The sequence below is a fragment of the Chionomys nivalis genome, chromosome X, assembly GCF_950005125.1.
Source record: "Chionomys nivalis chromosome X, mChiNiv1.1, whole genome shotgun sequence".
Lineage (NCBI taxonomy): Eukaryota > Metazoa > Chordata > Mammalia > Rodentia > Cricetidae > Chionomys > Chionomys nivalis.
Genome location: NC_080112.1, coordinates 38,142,730 through 38,158,699, shown reverse-complemented (window position 1 = coordinate 38,158,699; position 15,970 = coordinate 38,142,730). Strand labels below are relative to the sequence as shown.

At 37.2% G+C, this 15,970-nt stretch overlaps 1 protein-coding gene across 5 annotated transcripts in view; it reads left to right on the top strand.

Annotated features, from left to right (window-relative positions):
• LOC130867972 (zinc finger protein 182) overlaps positions 1 to 15,747 on the top strand; it is a 94,757-nt gene extending 79,010 nt beyond the window's left edge. For 3 of the 5 annotated variants that reach the window (XM_057760201.1, XM_057760200.1, XM_057760199.1), the window contains 3 exons: positions 4,370 to 4,496; positions 4,671 to 4,805; positions 11,804 to 15,747. In XM_057760201.1, the coding sequence (XP_057616184.1) occupies positions 4,370 to 4,496; positions 4,671 to 4,805; positions 11,804 to 13,446 (1,905 nt within the window). In that variant the 3' untranslated portion in view covers positions 13,447 to 15,747. Of the gene's footprint in view, positions 1 to 4,369; positions 4,497 to 4,670; positions 4,806 to 5,123; positions 5,356 to 11,803 lie in introns of those variants that run through there. The other 2 variants (XM_057760202.1, XM_057760203.1) reach the window with 2 other exon arrangements.
• The last annotated feature ends 223 nt before the right edge of the window (positions 15,748 to 15,970 follow it).

Here is a 15,970-nt window from a genome sequence, read left to right as displayed (position 1 = left end):
CTGGCAACACTGATCTATTCCTGAGAGAATGTTGAGCACCAAAGACACTCCACTTGGAGTTTGTTTTCTTCTTGGCAAAACTGGCCTTTGGGCAAGGAACTGCCCATGCATTGACTACTGACAAAATGCATGATGTCTGGACAGGACAAGCAGGATACAAGAAAAAAGACTGTCAAATCTTGCCAAGACAGGGTAAGAAGGTTTTGAAAATTTTCCTTCCTCTGGAAATTGTCTGTCAGTTAATCTAGGCCTTAGCCAAAGTTGGTTGCTCCCGTGTTGCAAATGAGACTTTGGGTGATTGCCCAGGTAACCAGTTGTCTGTGTCATTTGTTGCACATTTTGGAAGATGCTTGATTGCACTTCCTGCTTACTCGAGTAATATTATTTCCCTTCTCAGGTGTTCAATGGGGTTGAAGACTAGATAGTTATAATTACTTTCCTCTCATGTCTGGCCAAGTTATTTATAATACAAGACTGAAACTCCTTAGGATAGGATAAATATTGAAAGATTTATCACATGTTTCTTGCTTGATATTGTTTGTGCTGATTGTAATTTTAATTTTTATACCTAATATTTGTTCTTATTGTATATAATTTAATATTAGGCTTAGAACTCTCTTATTTAAACAAAAAGGGGAGGTGCTGTAGGAAATCCTACAGCCAGTAGCCTTTGAGTTACATGCCCACTTAGGCGTGGTCTCTTATACTATTAATGCCAATGTAAAACATGCACCCAACCTCTCTTCCAGTATTTTTATTTTTCTTGTTGCTGTGACAAAATACCTGACAAACGCAACTTAATAGATAAAGTTGTCCAAGTGTCTCAGCCCCCAGTGGAGTTTATTGCAGTTTGAATGGTAGCTGGAAGCAGAGAACACAGGCCAGAACCAGAACCAGAAGCACACATAACCTTTAGAGCCCTACCTGCTAGTAACCTAGTTTTCCTAAGAACCATTTACTAAAGGCTCCATAACACCCCCAAAACAGTGCCACCAGCTAATGAGCCAAAATGTTCAGAGAATTATGGAGTGCATTTCATATTTGAACCATAACGTGCATGACCCTAATTTTCCCCTTCTGTTTTTGTCCTGCCACTACCAAAACTTCAAATGCTTCTTTATCCCTTTGTTTACATTTTCACCTTCAGAAGTAATGCTTCTCATGATTGTCACCTTGGGTCCTGCACATTTTTCCTACAACTAGCAGTTTTTTGATATAGCAGATCAGTTTTTCAGTATACTTCTCATGGACATAGATGGCAAGGCACTGGGCATCTTTCTAAATATGACCTTAGGTTCATTTACCTACTCTACTCTGGCTTTTCAGACACCTCTTGTACTCCTGAACAGTTCATAGAAAGATTCTGAAATACAACTGAGCTGGAGGTTTGGGGCTTTTTTGTTTTTTTGTTTTGTTTTTGTTTTTGCTTGTTAGTTTGGTGTCTGTAGGTGATTCGAACATTCTGTAGGAATCTCTAATTTGTATTATACATTATACTGAAAGTGTTGGTTATGAGTGGTACTGTATGCTTTGATGAGCAGTAAAGTTTATTGGTATGTTTATGAAGAGATTTGAGGGGTTTTTGATAAGTTGTGGTTTTTTTTTTCCAAATGTTGAAGATTCAGCCCAATCCTTTGGACATGCTAGACTAGTGCTTGCTACAGATCTACTTCTTAAGTCCCTATATGGAAAGATTTGAGTTTATACAAACGTATTTATTCTAGACCACTTGAAAGCTCTTTATTTTTAATTTTAAGAAGCTAAGATATAATTTACATACAATAAAATAGATCCTTTTAGTATATATTTCTGTTAACCCATAACTGTATAACCACCCCCACAATGGAGGCGAGTTCTGTTACTCCCTTTGTAGTCAGCCTCTGCTGTACCTGGTCCTCTAACCACTCATATATTTTGTGTCTCTGCATTTTTTAACTTTCACATTAGTTACATAAGTGGAATCATACAACAGATAGCTACTTTGAGCCTGGCTTCTTTCATTTAGACCAGTACATTTACTATCTGTATTATCACCTATATCATTAATTCCTTCATTTTTATTGTTGAATAGTATGACATTATATGGATTCAAGTTTGTTCATTTGTGGACTGAAAAGTGCTTAGGTTATTTCATGTTTGGATGATTAAAAAATAAATGTTCATTTATAAGCTTTTGGAGGCTCTGTGGCTTTCATTTCACTGGGGTAAATATATCTAGGAACATTATTGCTGGGTTGTTTAATAGTATACTATTAATTTCACAGACAGTTGAAAAACTGTTTCCAAAGGCCTGTACTGTTTCTACCTTCATGTCTGTGAAAACAGAGATCTAGTTGCTCCATAGCTACACTACTTGATTGTGAGGTCTCCTATTCTACAGATATGTGATGGTATATCATTCATTGTGGTTTTAATTTACATTTGCCTGATGACTGATGATGTTCAATAACTTTTTGTGTATTTATTTGCCATTTATATGTTTTGTTTGGTGAAATACTCCACTTCTGTTTTAATAGTTCCTTTTATATTTGCAGATAGTTCTTATATCTTATATAAGTTGTATACTTTCCAATTGTCTAATGGTACTTTTCATGTTATCAGATATCTGATCTGCAATATTTACTTCTATTCTGTAACCTGTCTTTTCATTATCTTTAAGAGTGAGTATTTGAAACTTTTGTGATACTTGGCTAATCAAGATTTAAGGGATTTTATCTCATACATACTTCTTCCTTATAAATACTATGGGTTTAGATATTGCCTTTAGGTCAGTGATACATTTCGATGGGGTATTTTTTATGCTGCAGTTATTTTCAAATCACTTGATAATAATAATTTTCAAGAAACTGGAGGGATGAACTGAAGCAGAGACTAGGAGTAGTATGCTCAGCTACTTTTCTCATATACCCAGGCTCAGCTGCCTATGGATGTTGCTGTCACAGTGGTATGGGCCCTCCTGCATCAATTAGCAATTAAGAAAATGCAACCACAGATATGCCTTGTAGGTCAAATCTTATGGGGGTAACTACTCAATTGAGGTTCCCCTCCTGGGTGACTCTAGTTTGTATCTCGTTGGAAAAACCTAACCAGCACACATATATTATGGTATATAGTGATATGTCTCATTGTGGCTTAAATTTTCACTTATCTGAATATGGCTTGCCTTTTCACTGTTATACTTTAAATCTTATAACACTTGCACATGTTTTTCTTTATGAAGAGTGTTTTTCATGTCTCACAGTTTGGCCTCTGGAAAAAAAATTTTTAATTTCCTGTATTACTGTTTTGTCTTACCAAACCCCCAGCTAAAATTGAACAGGGGAATTCCCACAAGGGAATTTCCCAATGTGTTTGGAGATAAGACAAATCGGAGCACTAAAGAGACAGATAAGCAGGTGATCTGTCCCAAGAATTTATTAAGGAAATCCTTCACAGTGGGTAGTGAGATAAAGAAAGGGACAGCCAATGGGTATGTCTGCATTGAGTGGGTTATTGTGCATGGTTTATATGAGGGTTTCAGGAATTTAAGGTAAAGTTCTTCCAGAGTTTGGGGCAAAATCTAATTATATTTATCAATATCTGGTAATGTTGAGGGCCTCAGCTTGGGTTCAATCCTTCAGAGCAGAACTTTTGGCTAACTGGATTACAGATCAGCCAGGGTACTCTGATTTTGGGTCAGAAAAAGCTGGTTGGAGATGAGGTGGTTACAGATGGACAGAAAAATGGAAATGAGAAGCCCTCCAGGCATTTTATAGACATCTCATTACTACTTCTCACATTAAATTTGGGGTTTACCTGTAGTTGAAGGCAAGGGAAGTTCAGTTTTGTTTTTCTCACATAAGTATCAATAATCCACTTGCATTTATTGAAGAGCTCCTTCTTACTGCTTATTGTGCCAATACAATAGTCTGGTGTCTATACATATTTAAATTTTTGGAAAAGATTTATTTTTAACTTATGAGTAGTCTGTGTGTACCATGTATGTGAAGGTACCCATGGAGGCCACAAGAGGACATAGCTAGTTATAGACTATTATGAGCCATTTGATTTTTGTGCTAACAACCAAACTCAAGTCTTCTGAAGGAGCAGCAAGCATTCTTAAATGTTGAACCATCTCTCTAACCCCTGTACACACTTGGATTCTGTTCTCCTAGATACCTATCCTTATGATAATATTGTATCGTCTTAAATATTTTATCACTTAATGCAATCATTTTCCCTCATGATTTGTGATTCTCCTTCAAAGTAGGCTATTAGTGTGTTGTGAAGGAGATATCTAGATGAGCTCGGAGCTCAATTACAAGTTTCCTCATATCCTTATCACACCCAGTGGTCAGCATTTTAGAATAAAAGAAACTTCCTATTACAGGAACTAGTAACATTTGAGGATGTAGCTGTGGATTTCACCCAGGAGGAGTGGCAATACCTGAACCATCCACAGAGGACCCTATACAGAGATGTGATGCTTGAGACCTACAGCAACCTTGTCTCTGTGGGTAAGATGACTTCTTCAAGTAATTTTTGATAGTTATTGTAACCAGTGTAGGGGGCTTTTCTTGCTTGATTTCAAATTTTCTTTCCTTAAAGGAAAGGAAAATATTGGTTGAATTGTTTGTGTCAAGTGGTAGGTCCTCTGTACTGACCACAAACTGTAACTTCTTCTGTTTCAGGATCTAAAGACCAAGGAGGTATATATCATTTATCAACCTCAGAACAGCAGGTTACTAAACCAGATCTCATTATTAAGCTGGAAGTAGAAGAACCAGAGCCAGAAGATGGGGAAATTTCAGTTTGGAGATTTCCAGGTAGTAGGCAGCCCTCTATCCCCTTTTTCTTGTAAGCTAGATCAGATTCGGGGCTGGCTTCCTTCTCTTTTTCCTTCCTAATTATTTCCATCAGGAGGTTTGTCATGTGCAGTTGTCTCTATTTTATGCTATTAGTTACTGGTGATTGCTGATTAGACCAATTAATTCACTAATAGCTGCAAAATGGTGAATTTTTAAGTTTTTTATTCTTGAGAATTTCATACATAGATACAATGAAATATGATCACACTCACCCCATCATTTCCCACTTCCTTTTCTCCCATAGTTCCCTCAACAGATCGTCCTCCAAACTTCATGTCTTTTATTTCTTACAAATGTATCCAGTTAGTGCTGTTCATGGATGGGAGGAAACTCAAAACAGTTGTGGCTACAACTTGTGCAGACAAGATCAATCCAGTCCAAATTGCAGCTTAAGGAGAGGGGAGATGATCACCAAACCTTACCTCTTACCAATGAACTGTTGGTAGGAAGAGGGAGATTCACTTTTCTTTGAAGATATTGCCACTGATAGGCATCCCATGATCCAAAGGTGATATTTTAACTGTTTTATTTGTTTATTTTATTGTTATTAAGCTAGAATACGTTTTAATTTTATCTTATTAACATTTTTTCATTTATTTTACATACTGACCATAGTTTCCCCTCCCTCTTCTCCTCCCACCTGTTCCCTCCCCCCAACTCCCATCTATCCCACTCCCCATCCACTTCTCCTCTGTCTCGATTCATAAAGGGGCAGGCTTCCCATGGGCTTGAACAAACCATGGCAGGTCTAGCATTGTGGCATTTGTCTTTGATCCCAGCACTCAGGAGGCACAGACAGGAAGTTCCAGGCCAGCCTAGTCTATATAATCAGACCCTGTCTCAAAAAAAGAGAGGAAGAAATTGTCTCTCAATTATTATTTGGTGACTATGCATTACATATTCTACAGAAAAGAGAGAAAAGGGGATTGAGATTTTATTTACCATTATTAAAAATAATAAATAATTTTTAGTGGGACTGGAGAGATGTCTCAGCATTTAACACCACTTGTTACTCTTCCAGAGAACTTGAGTTTGGTTCTAGCACCCATGTCAGTAGATTCACAAACACCTAAAACTCCAGTTCCAGGGCATCCAAAACCCTCTTTTTGCTTCTGAGAGCACCCACACTGATATACACATACCCACATATAGACACATAAATATGAATATAAGTAAATATTGAAAAACAATAATATTTTTCTCAAAATAGGGTTTCTCTGTGTAGCCCTGGCCATCTTGGAACTCTCTCTGTAGACCAGGCTGGCCTCAAACTCAGACATTCATTTGCCTCTACCTCCTGAGTGTTGGGATTAAAGGCATGAACCACCACTGCCTGCCAAAAAAAATAATAATAATTTTTTAAATTATTTTTCACAGCATCTGAAGGTGACCAATGAGTTATCTTTTTTAATTAAAATTTTCATGCCAGTATATATTGTATGTTAAGCATATTTCCCTTCTGTCTTCATTAGAGTTGCTGTTACTGTGATGAAGCTCCATGACTAAAAGCAAATTGGGGAGAAAAACATTTATTTGGTTTATACTTATACATCACTGTTCATCATTGGAGGAAGTCAAGGCATGAACTCAAAACAGGGCAAGAACCTGCAGACAAGAACTGAAGCAGAGCCAGGCGGTGGTGGCGCACGCCTTTAATCCCAGTACTTGGGAGACAGAGGCAGGCGGATCTCTGTGAGTTCGAGACCAGCCTGGTCTACAAGAGCTAGTTCCAGGACAGGCTCCAAAACCACAGAGAAACCCTGTCTCGAAAAAGAAAAAAAAAAAAAAAAGAACTGAAGCAGAGGCCGTAGAGGGGTACTGCATACTGGCTCACTCCCCATGGTTTGCTCAGCCTGATTTCTTACAGAACCCAGGATCACCTGCCCAAAGATAATACCACCACAATGGGCTGAGCTTTCTGACAGCAATAACTAATTAAAATTAAAATCACTTAATTAAAAATGTGCTATAGGCTTGCCTGCAACCTGATCTAATGGAGCCATTTTCTCAACCAAGGTTCTCACCACTGAGATGACTATAACTTGTGACAACTTGTCATAAAACTAGCCAGCACACTTCAAACTGGTCCACTCTCCCTTTTCTGACCCTTTCATCTTCCATTCGATCCCTTCTTTTACTAGATAGGCTTATGTCTGCTTTCACCTCATCATGCATGCATACACGTGTGCACATGTGTGTGTGTACAGATATAGTTATATATATACATATATATATACATAAAAATCTGGGAACCACAAATGAGAGAAGATGCTTGTATTTTGGAGTCTGGTTTAATTTTCACTTAATATGATTATCTCTGGTTGCACCTATTTTTCCTGCAAATGACATGATTTCATTTTTTATAACTGAAAAAATCTATTGTGCATATACACCATTATTTTCTTTATCCACTTCTATGTTGGGCAAGGTAACTTTTCTTTAATTTAACTTAATTTAACCATTGTAAGTAGTGCTACAGTAGACATTGATGTACAAGTATCTCTGTAGATGGAATTTTTCTGTCCTGCCAATCACTTTCCAAATAACCACACCAAGATTCTTTATTAATTATAGATGCTCAGCCAGTAATTGTCCATAACTAGCTCTTATAACTTAAATTAACCCATATTTCTTATCTGTGATCTGCCACATGACTCAGTACATTTTCTCAACATGGCAAGTTCATATCCTGCTTCCTCTGCATCTCCTCATGACTCCCGAGACTTCTCCCTTCCTCTTCTTAGTCCGGTTCTCCTGCCTAACCTCATCCTGCCTAGCTATAGCACAGTCAACTTCTTTATTAAACCAGTCACGGTGACATATATTCACAGAGTATAAAGGAATATTCCACAGATCTCTATGGTATGTATTATATATTGATTTGGAGTTCTTTGGGTAAATACCCAAGAACTATGTAGGTGCATCAAGTTATATCCTTTTCTGTGTAGCATTTATAACTCTATAGATATAAGCAGTCTTAATTTCCTTTTGTGGCAGGTGCTCAATGTTTTGCCCAGGTATGCTTCAAACTTATAACCTCCTGCCTCAGCCTCAACAGTGCTGAGATGATAGGTATGACCCACTGTGACAGGCCAAACATTTTTGACATAAAAAATTACCTTTTTTTTTTATTGAGCTATATATTTTTCTCCACTTCCCTTCTTCCCTCCCCCCTCCTTTTATACCCTTTTCCATGATCCCCACACTCCAAATTTACTTGGGAGATCTTCTCTTTTTCTAATTTCCATGTAGGTTAGATCCATGTATGTCTCTCTTAGTGTTCTCTTTATTGTCTAGATTCTCTGGGGTTCTGAATTGTAGGCTGGTTTTCTTTGCTTTATGTCTAAAAGCCATATATTTGTCTTTCTGGGTCTGGGTTACCTCACTCAATATGATTTTTTCTAGATCCATCCACTTGTCTGCAAATTTCAAGATGTCATTTTTCTCCACTGTGTAGTACTCTGTGTAAATAAATGTACCACATTTTCTTTATCCATTTTTTAGTCAAGGGGCATTTAGGTTGTTTCCAGGTTCTGGCTGTGATAAACAATGCTGCTATGAACATAGTTGAGCACATATCCTTGTGGTATGATTGAGCATCCTTTGGGTATATACCCAAATGGTATCTCTTATTGCTCTAGCTAGAACCTCAAGTATTATATTGAATATATATGTAGAGAGTGGACAACCTTATCTTGTTCTTGTTTTCAGTGAGGTGTCTTGCTATAAAAATAGCATAAAAATTAGTTGAACTATTCCAACTTTGACTAGTGGAAATACTGCAAATTAGCCACCAAGCTCCACATCACCCATCCCAAGTCATAATATATAGACATACCAGACACATAACACAAGACAAAAATAAAAAAGACAACAGTAACAATTGACATCTCTCAGAAATTTCACCAGTCTGACCAAAAGAATTTAAAGATAGGAGGCTGATTTAGTTGCCTTCTTCCAAACCTCTGGACTACCTAACATTCACATATTGGCCTTTCCAAACTCTAAGTTGGGCACCCAATGTACTATAAGGCTTTGTTATGCATCCTAGACTTTGGAACCCTGCTGATGGTGCCAAGACGCTGGACCACCCCAAGTATGACTTGGTCACCAGTGTCAACAGGGTGTCAAAACACAGATACAAGGCAGACCAAAAAACAACTGGTGACTCTACCCCAGTTAACCAGAAATAAACAGAGGGCCACAGGACATCTTCCTGTGTCCTGGACTATAGTCAGAGGCTGCTCGTTTGTTTTCGAGCTGCCCAGACCCAAAATAATGCCTCAGAAACTATATTAATGAAATCACTGTTTGGCCAAACACTTAAGCATATTGCTAGCTAGCTCTTATATCTTAAATTAACCCACTTCTATTAATCTGTGCATCGTCACATGGCTGTGGCTTACTGGGCAAAGTTCCAGCGTCTATCTCCTGTGGCAGTTACATGGCATCTCACTGACTCCGCCTTCTGTCTCCCATCATTCAGTTTAGTTTTCCCACCTAGCTCTATTCTGTTCTGTCATAGGCACAAGCATAGGGAGTTCATAGCATACAGAGGGAAATCCCACAAAACCTCCCATTTTCTGTCTAAATAAAAAGGAAGGTTTTAACTTTAACATAGTAAAATCACATATAACAAAACAGGTATCAAGCAAGAATTACAGTTACAATATTTATATCTATTATATCTTTTATCATCACTAAGGAAAACTATAATTATAACTATCTCCATCAAAGACCCCAAAGGATATAATATTACCTAATTTAACAGGAAGTACATTGTAAGCAACCTCCAAAACTCTAGAATTGACAGAGACCTCTCGCTGCCTGGACAGTCACACCCAAGGTTCTTATGTAACTTTGGGGTACCCATCTTCAGCCTGCAGGCCCATAGTATCTGCAGACTTTTCTATGAAGCAGGAAATTTCAAAGACAGTTCCACCTATATTGGCAGTTTGTCAGTCACTTTCTTTGTGTCCTGCAGAATGTCTGGCAGACTCTTTTATGAAGCAGGAACCATGAAGAACAGTCTCACCTTCTTTTAGGCAACTTCAGCAGTCATTTTTCTATGGGTCCTGAATGTCCAGTTCATACAGCATACTATAAAACAGTCCAGGCAAGTGCAGTTTCTTGACAAAATGGCTAGCAAACTCCATAAGGAGCCTATTCAATGCCAATATTCCTCTTGAAGTAGATTGGTGCTACCAGGAGCAGATTGTTGCATTGTCATGAAAAGTCCCAAGTTCTTAAAACATTTTAAATGCCATATTCTGCTAGTCTTTGAAAGATTTGAAGAATATCTATCCATCTGAAATATATCTTTGTACATGTAGAAAACCTAACTAACATGACTACAAGCTTGACTATAATAGATGACTATCTAGTAACCTGTATTCTTTAATTATACATTACATTTTTAAATGAGCTGTACAAACACAATACCTTAATCAAGAGCAGAAAAATACATACAACAAAATTGACCTTAAATCTGTATCAGTAGACCAAGATCCATACCAATGCAAATCTCTATAGCATCTATTATTATTATTATCTATATAAAGGATGGACTTTCATGACAATGAGATACATCTTGTGAACGGACCTCCGCCATGTTGAACTGAGCAAGCCAACAGTCAAAACCATTGAATTGGTCCTAGACGTACCTGCTTAGCATTTAAAAAAAAACAGCACTCCTGGTCAGAAAATAATTACAGATATGCAATAAAGACAGATTCAGACAGAAATAAACCTCTGAATGTGTCACAGTATTGGATAAATGTACATAGACTTGAGAGAGAGGAATAAGACTATTGAGTGTTACAATATAAAAGAGTAGAAACAGTCATAGGTTAAAGGAGTAAAGATAATAAAATAGTAAACTTGTAAAAACAAGTAATAGAGTTAAAAAATAAGCCACATAAAGATGAAATATATACAGAGAGTCTGGATTATGTTTATTATTGTTTTCTATGAATTTTTGGCTATGAATGAGTTAAGTACAAAGAGAGATTTCATTTTATGAGCTGTTAAGCTAAACCAATATGTATGTATTAAAGGTATCTTGACTTCAAAATTTAGGTCTAAGTATATATTACTTTGGAAAAGAGGTTCTGCATGATTCCACAGAGGATGAGAACCTGTGGATTCCTTCCAGACTAATGTGGTTTGATGGCTCAAAACCCCCCAGAATGTCTCCATGAACCCCCCAATACTTTATCCAACAAAAAGCACGAATCAGTTTAGAGAGACTTATACCCAAATTCCCAAATATTGTTTATAGATGTTTGTTTACATTTAAAGGGGGATATGATACAGAGATGAATACTTTGCACTGGTATAGATCTTGGTCTATTGATTATTGATTATATAAAATGTTACAAAAATGTAGATTTTTATGAGTTCAAAGTAAGCCTAGTCTACATGGTGAGTTCCAGGCCACCCAGGTCTACATAAGGACCCAGGTCTATCTCAAAAATAAGTTCATATAACTAAGAATTAATGATGAGAGATGTTATGGGAAATTTTTCTTGATCATAGAAAAGGCAGTACATGACTAAAAGGTCTCTCTCCATTGGAACTCTGATAAAATGATGTGACAGTCTCATCTGAATCATAGGGAAAGCTCTTATAAGATAAATTTAGAAGCCAGGCAGTGGTGACACATGCCCATAATCCTAGCACTCTGGGCAGAGGCAGGTAGATCTCTGTGAGTTTGACGCCAGCCTGATCTACAAGAGCTAGTTCCAAGAAAGGCTCCAAAGCAAAAGAGAAACCCTGTCTCAAAAAAAAAGATACACTTGGAGTCAAGCCCAACCTAAGATCTGCTAGTCTGCATCTCAGATGGTCAGTAGCAGTATGGCAATAATAGTTGAGGTCATGGCATTTCTGGAAAAGACCTAATCCCCAAAATGACAAGTGTGTGTGTGTATAAATAATTTACTGTGCTTTTTTTCTAGAAGTCTGCCAAGTTAACGAACCATTTGAGAGACAATATCTGGATAAACAAAATAATTATTTGTTGATGCAAGTTGGATTTCCTGATGATAAAATAGATACCAAGAGTGGCCAGAACTATACTGAATTTGGAAACACATTTCACATGAACACAAGCCTTGTTGTTCCAACACAAAGATCCCCTAAATTGGAATCATTTGGAAATAATATGGTGGACCATTTAAGCCTACTTGATAAAAGTGCTACAGAAAATAAACATGATACTGGATGTGCAAAATTATTCTTCCATACAGAATATGAAAAACCTAATTTCATAGTGAAACCCTATGGATATGAAGAATATGAGAAAACCCCCAGGCAAAAGAAAGGTCTTAGCCTTCATCAGAGAATTAAAAATGGAGAGAAGCCTTTTGAGTGTACTACATGTCAGAAAACCTTCAGCAAAAAATCACACCTCATTGTACATTGGAGAACTCATACAGGAGAGAAACCATTTGAATGTACTGAATGTGGGAAAGCTTTTAGCCAAAAGTCTCAGCTCATCATACACCTCAGAACTCATACAGGAGAAAGACCCTTTGCATGTCCAGAATGTGGCAAAGCCTTCAGAGAAAAGTCAACTGTCATCATACATTATAGAACTCATACAGGAGAGAAACCTTATGAATGTAATGAATGTGGGAAAGCCTTCACTCAGAAATCAAACCTCATTGTCCATCAAAAAACCCACACAGGAGAGAAAACCTATGAATGTACCAAGTGTGGGGAATCTTTCATACAGAAACTTGACCTAATTATACACCATAGTACTCACACAGGAAAAAAGCCTCATGAATGTAATGAGTGTAAGAAAACATTCAGTGATAAGTCAGCCCTCATTATACATCAGAGAACTCACACTGGAGAGAAACCTCATAAATGTACTGAATGTGGGAAGTCTTTCAATGAAAAGTCAACCCTCATTGTGCACCAAAGAACTCACACTGGTGAAAAGCCCTATGAATGTGATGTGTGTGGGAAAACTTTCACCCAAAAGTCAAATCTAGGTGTACATCAAAGAACTCACTCAGGAGAGAAACCATTTGAATGTAATGAATGTGAGAAAGCCTTCTCTCAGAAATCCTATCTCATGCTACATCAGCGAGGTCACACTGGAGAGAAACCCTATGAATGCAATGAATGTGAAAAGGCATTTTCTCAGAAGTCCTATCTCATTATACATCAAAGAACTCATACCGAAGAAAAACCCTATAAATGTAATGAGTGTGGGAAAGCATTCCGAGAAAAATCAAAGCTCATTATCCATCAGAGGATCCACACAGGAGAGAAACCCTATGAATGCCTTGTGTGCTGGAAAGCTTTTAGCCAGAAGTCACAGCTCATCATCCATCAGAGAACACATACAGGAGAAAAGCCCTATGAATGCACAGAATGTGGCAAAGCATTCAGGGAAAAATCCACATTCACTGTACATCAAAGAACTCACACTGGAGAGAAGCCTTATAAGTGTGCAGAATGTGGGAAAGCCTTTACCCAGAAATCCAACCTTATTGTACATCAGAGGACCCATACAGGAAAGGAAGCCCATGGAAGAGGCCTCACCAACAAGTCAAAACTCAATATGCAATATGGAACAAAGCAATAGTGTCTTTCATATGCCGAAAAGGAAAGATGTGTTGATTTAATGTTTAAATTAGACCTGAATTCTAGTCTAATCATTAGGATAAATTCAGCATTTCTTTTCATCTGTTTTTACCCTAATGTAGATTGAAAAAGAAGCAGATGTCTAATTTCTTTGGAAACCACTGTAACCATAGGGCTGTCAGAATGAAAGGTAATAAAACACCAATGCAGGAGATTTCAGGGCTTCAGAAGTGGGTCAGCATAGTTAAGAACGCTCCTCTGAGAATTAAAACAAACTCTAAGGTGCATGACCAGAGTCTGAGGAGACTCAGGCCTGAAGAGAAACAGGGAGACAGACTTTATATTTACAGAAAGTAATCTAACAGATTTGAAGGACAGCTGGAGATGGGGAAGGAAAATAACAGGATATAGTTGGTCTTGTTTGCTGATTTAGGGAAAGTAAAGTCTGAAAGAAGTAACATAAGGTAAGGGTATCTCAGTTGTTTGAAAAACTGATCTGTGACCCTGGCATCTTCCCCATTAAGAACCTCTGGCAAACAGCAAGTCCAACTGTTCTCGTTCAAAGAAAAGCATTTAAAAGCAATCAAATTTACAAAAACATTTCCGTTTCTAGGGATACATTTTACTCACGTGTATAAAATGATCAAAACATGGATGTTATTTGTTGATGTGGTGTTTGAAAATGAAAACAAAATATTAGAAGCTGTCAAAATGGCATTTTTTGCTTCCTGAAACTGACATATTCATACCACAAACTCGAGGAAAAAAGAACATGGAGATTAATTCTGTAGAAATTTGAGGTAGGCTCCAAGTTACATCATTAGATAGGAAAAGCAAGGTGCAGCACAGTGAGTATGATGTTCTACCGTTTGTATATAAAAAGGAGAAAATGGTAAGTACAGAACTGATTTATGTGTAAGCTGTTTCTGGAAAGGAATATAAAGATCTGATTACCATTATTATCTTATTGAAGGGAATGGGGCAGTAGGTGACTACGGAGATGAAACATGGAGACACCTGTGTATTCTCTCATAGCTTTAGAAAGTTGTACAGTGGATATACTACCTTTTTGAAAAATAAATCTTGAAAACCATATTTTATTCCTTTAATAGTTAACTCTAGATACAGAATCCATAACACTTAATGTATATAAGTTCAACAAAGTTTATTTTCAGTGAATAAATTGAATAACCAGAAAACAAAGAAGCAAATTATTCAATCAATTCCCAAACATGAAGTAAAGTTTTTTTCTAAACATGAAGTAAAGTGATTGTAAGACCACTGGACCATATTACATAAGCCTAAAATAACTGAAACTGGAACGTATTTTATATTTAGGGTACACAGTGACACCTGTGGGAAGTTACTTTATTAAATTTCATTGGTACTTTTTCAAATCTTAAAATGATTTAAACGACCACACATACAAACACTTTTTACAAGAAGCATAAAACACCAATTCAACAGGAAGCAGAATAACTTGCTCCAAATATGCCACTTAGTGCTAGCAACATGGATTTTCCAAGTTCAGAATGAAATTGAGACCCATGAGAACAGTATAACAACATTCACTGCAGAGCAAGATATCTTGTTTGTGAATTACTGTATTTGTAGCCCTCTTGCTAATATGGCTATTCATTGGTAGCATTAGTAAGAAACCCAAGCTATGTAAAACCTGGAGATCAGCAGGGTTTATACTTATCAAAACAGATGAATTAGACTTGAGAGTCTGTCTGTGCCTTTCTAATCATCTTTTTTTAAGAGAGTGTGTGTGTGGTTTTTAGACATAAATCAAAGAAAACCAGCCTACAAATCACAATCCCAGAGAACCTAGACAACAAAAAGGACCATAAGAGAGACATACATAGATCTAATCTACATGGGAAGTAGAAAAAGACAAGATCTTCTGAGTAAATTGGGAGCATGGGAACCTTGGGAGAGGGTTGAAGGGGAGCAAAGAAAAATGTAAAGCTCAATAAAAATCAATAAAAGTGTATGTGTGTGTACATGTGTGCACGAAAGCATGCACATGCGAGCATGTGCTCATTTGCATATCTGTATGCATATTGAGGCCTGAGAGTCTCTCTCCCAGATTATTTTTGTCGATGCATGTCTGTATTTATTTTCCAGAGTCAGACCCTAGAAGTTAAATTGCTTTGATACAGATTTCTAAATTGCACTTAGAAAGTTCATTACAACTGCTTTCAATAATCGTTGCTCAAACTCCATAGACCCAATCAAACAGTATTTAATGTATAAATATTTGCTGAACTTGGGTCCTCTGTAAGAACGTTCTTAATGACTGGGCCATCTTTCCAGCCTCTTTTTTTCTTTTTTTCTGAAAAAAAAGTGAGCAGTGGGCTTATGTTGGGTGGGGGTGTTATTTCAGTGCTGGAGCTCAAACATGGGACTTTGCAAATGTGAAGTACTCTCACACTCTGCTGCATCCTCGTTTTTACTTTATTTTTTTTAGCTCTGTAAATCACATGGACATGTTCAATTCTAGGTAGAGGAAATATAGGACT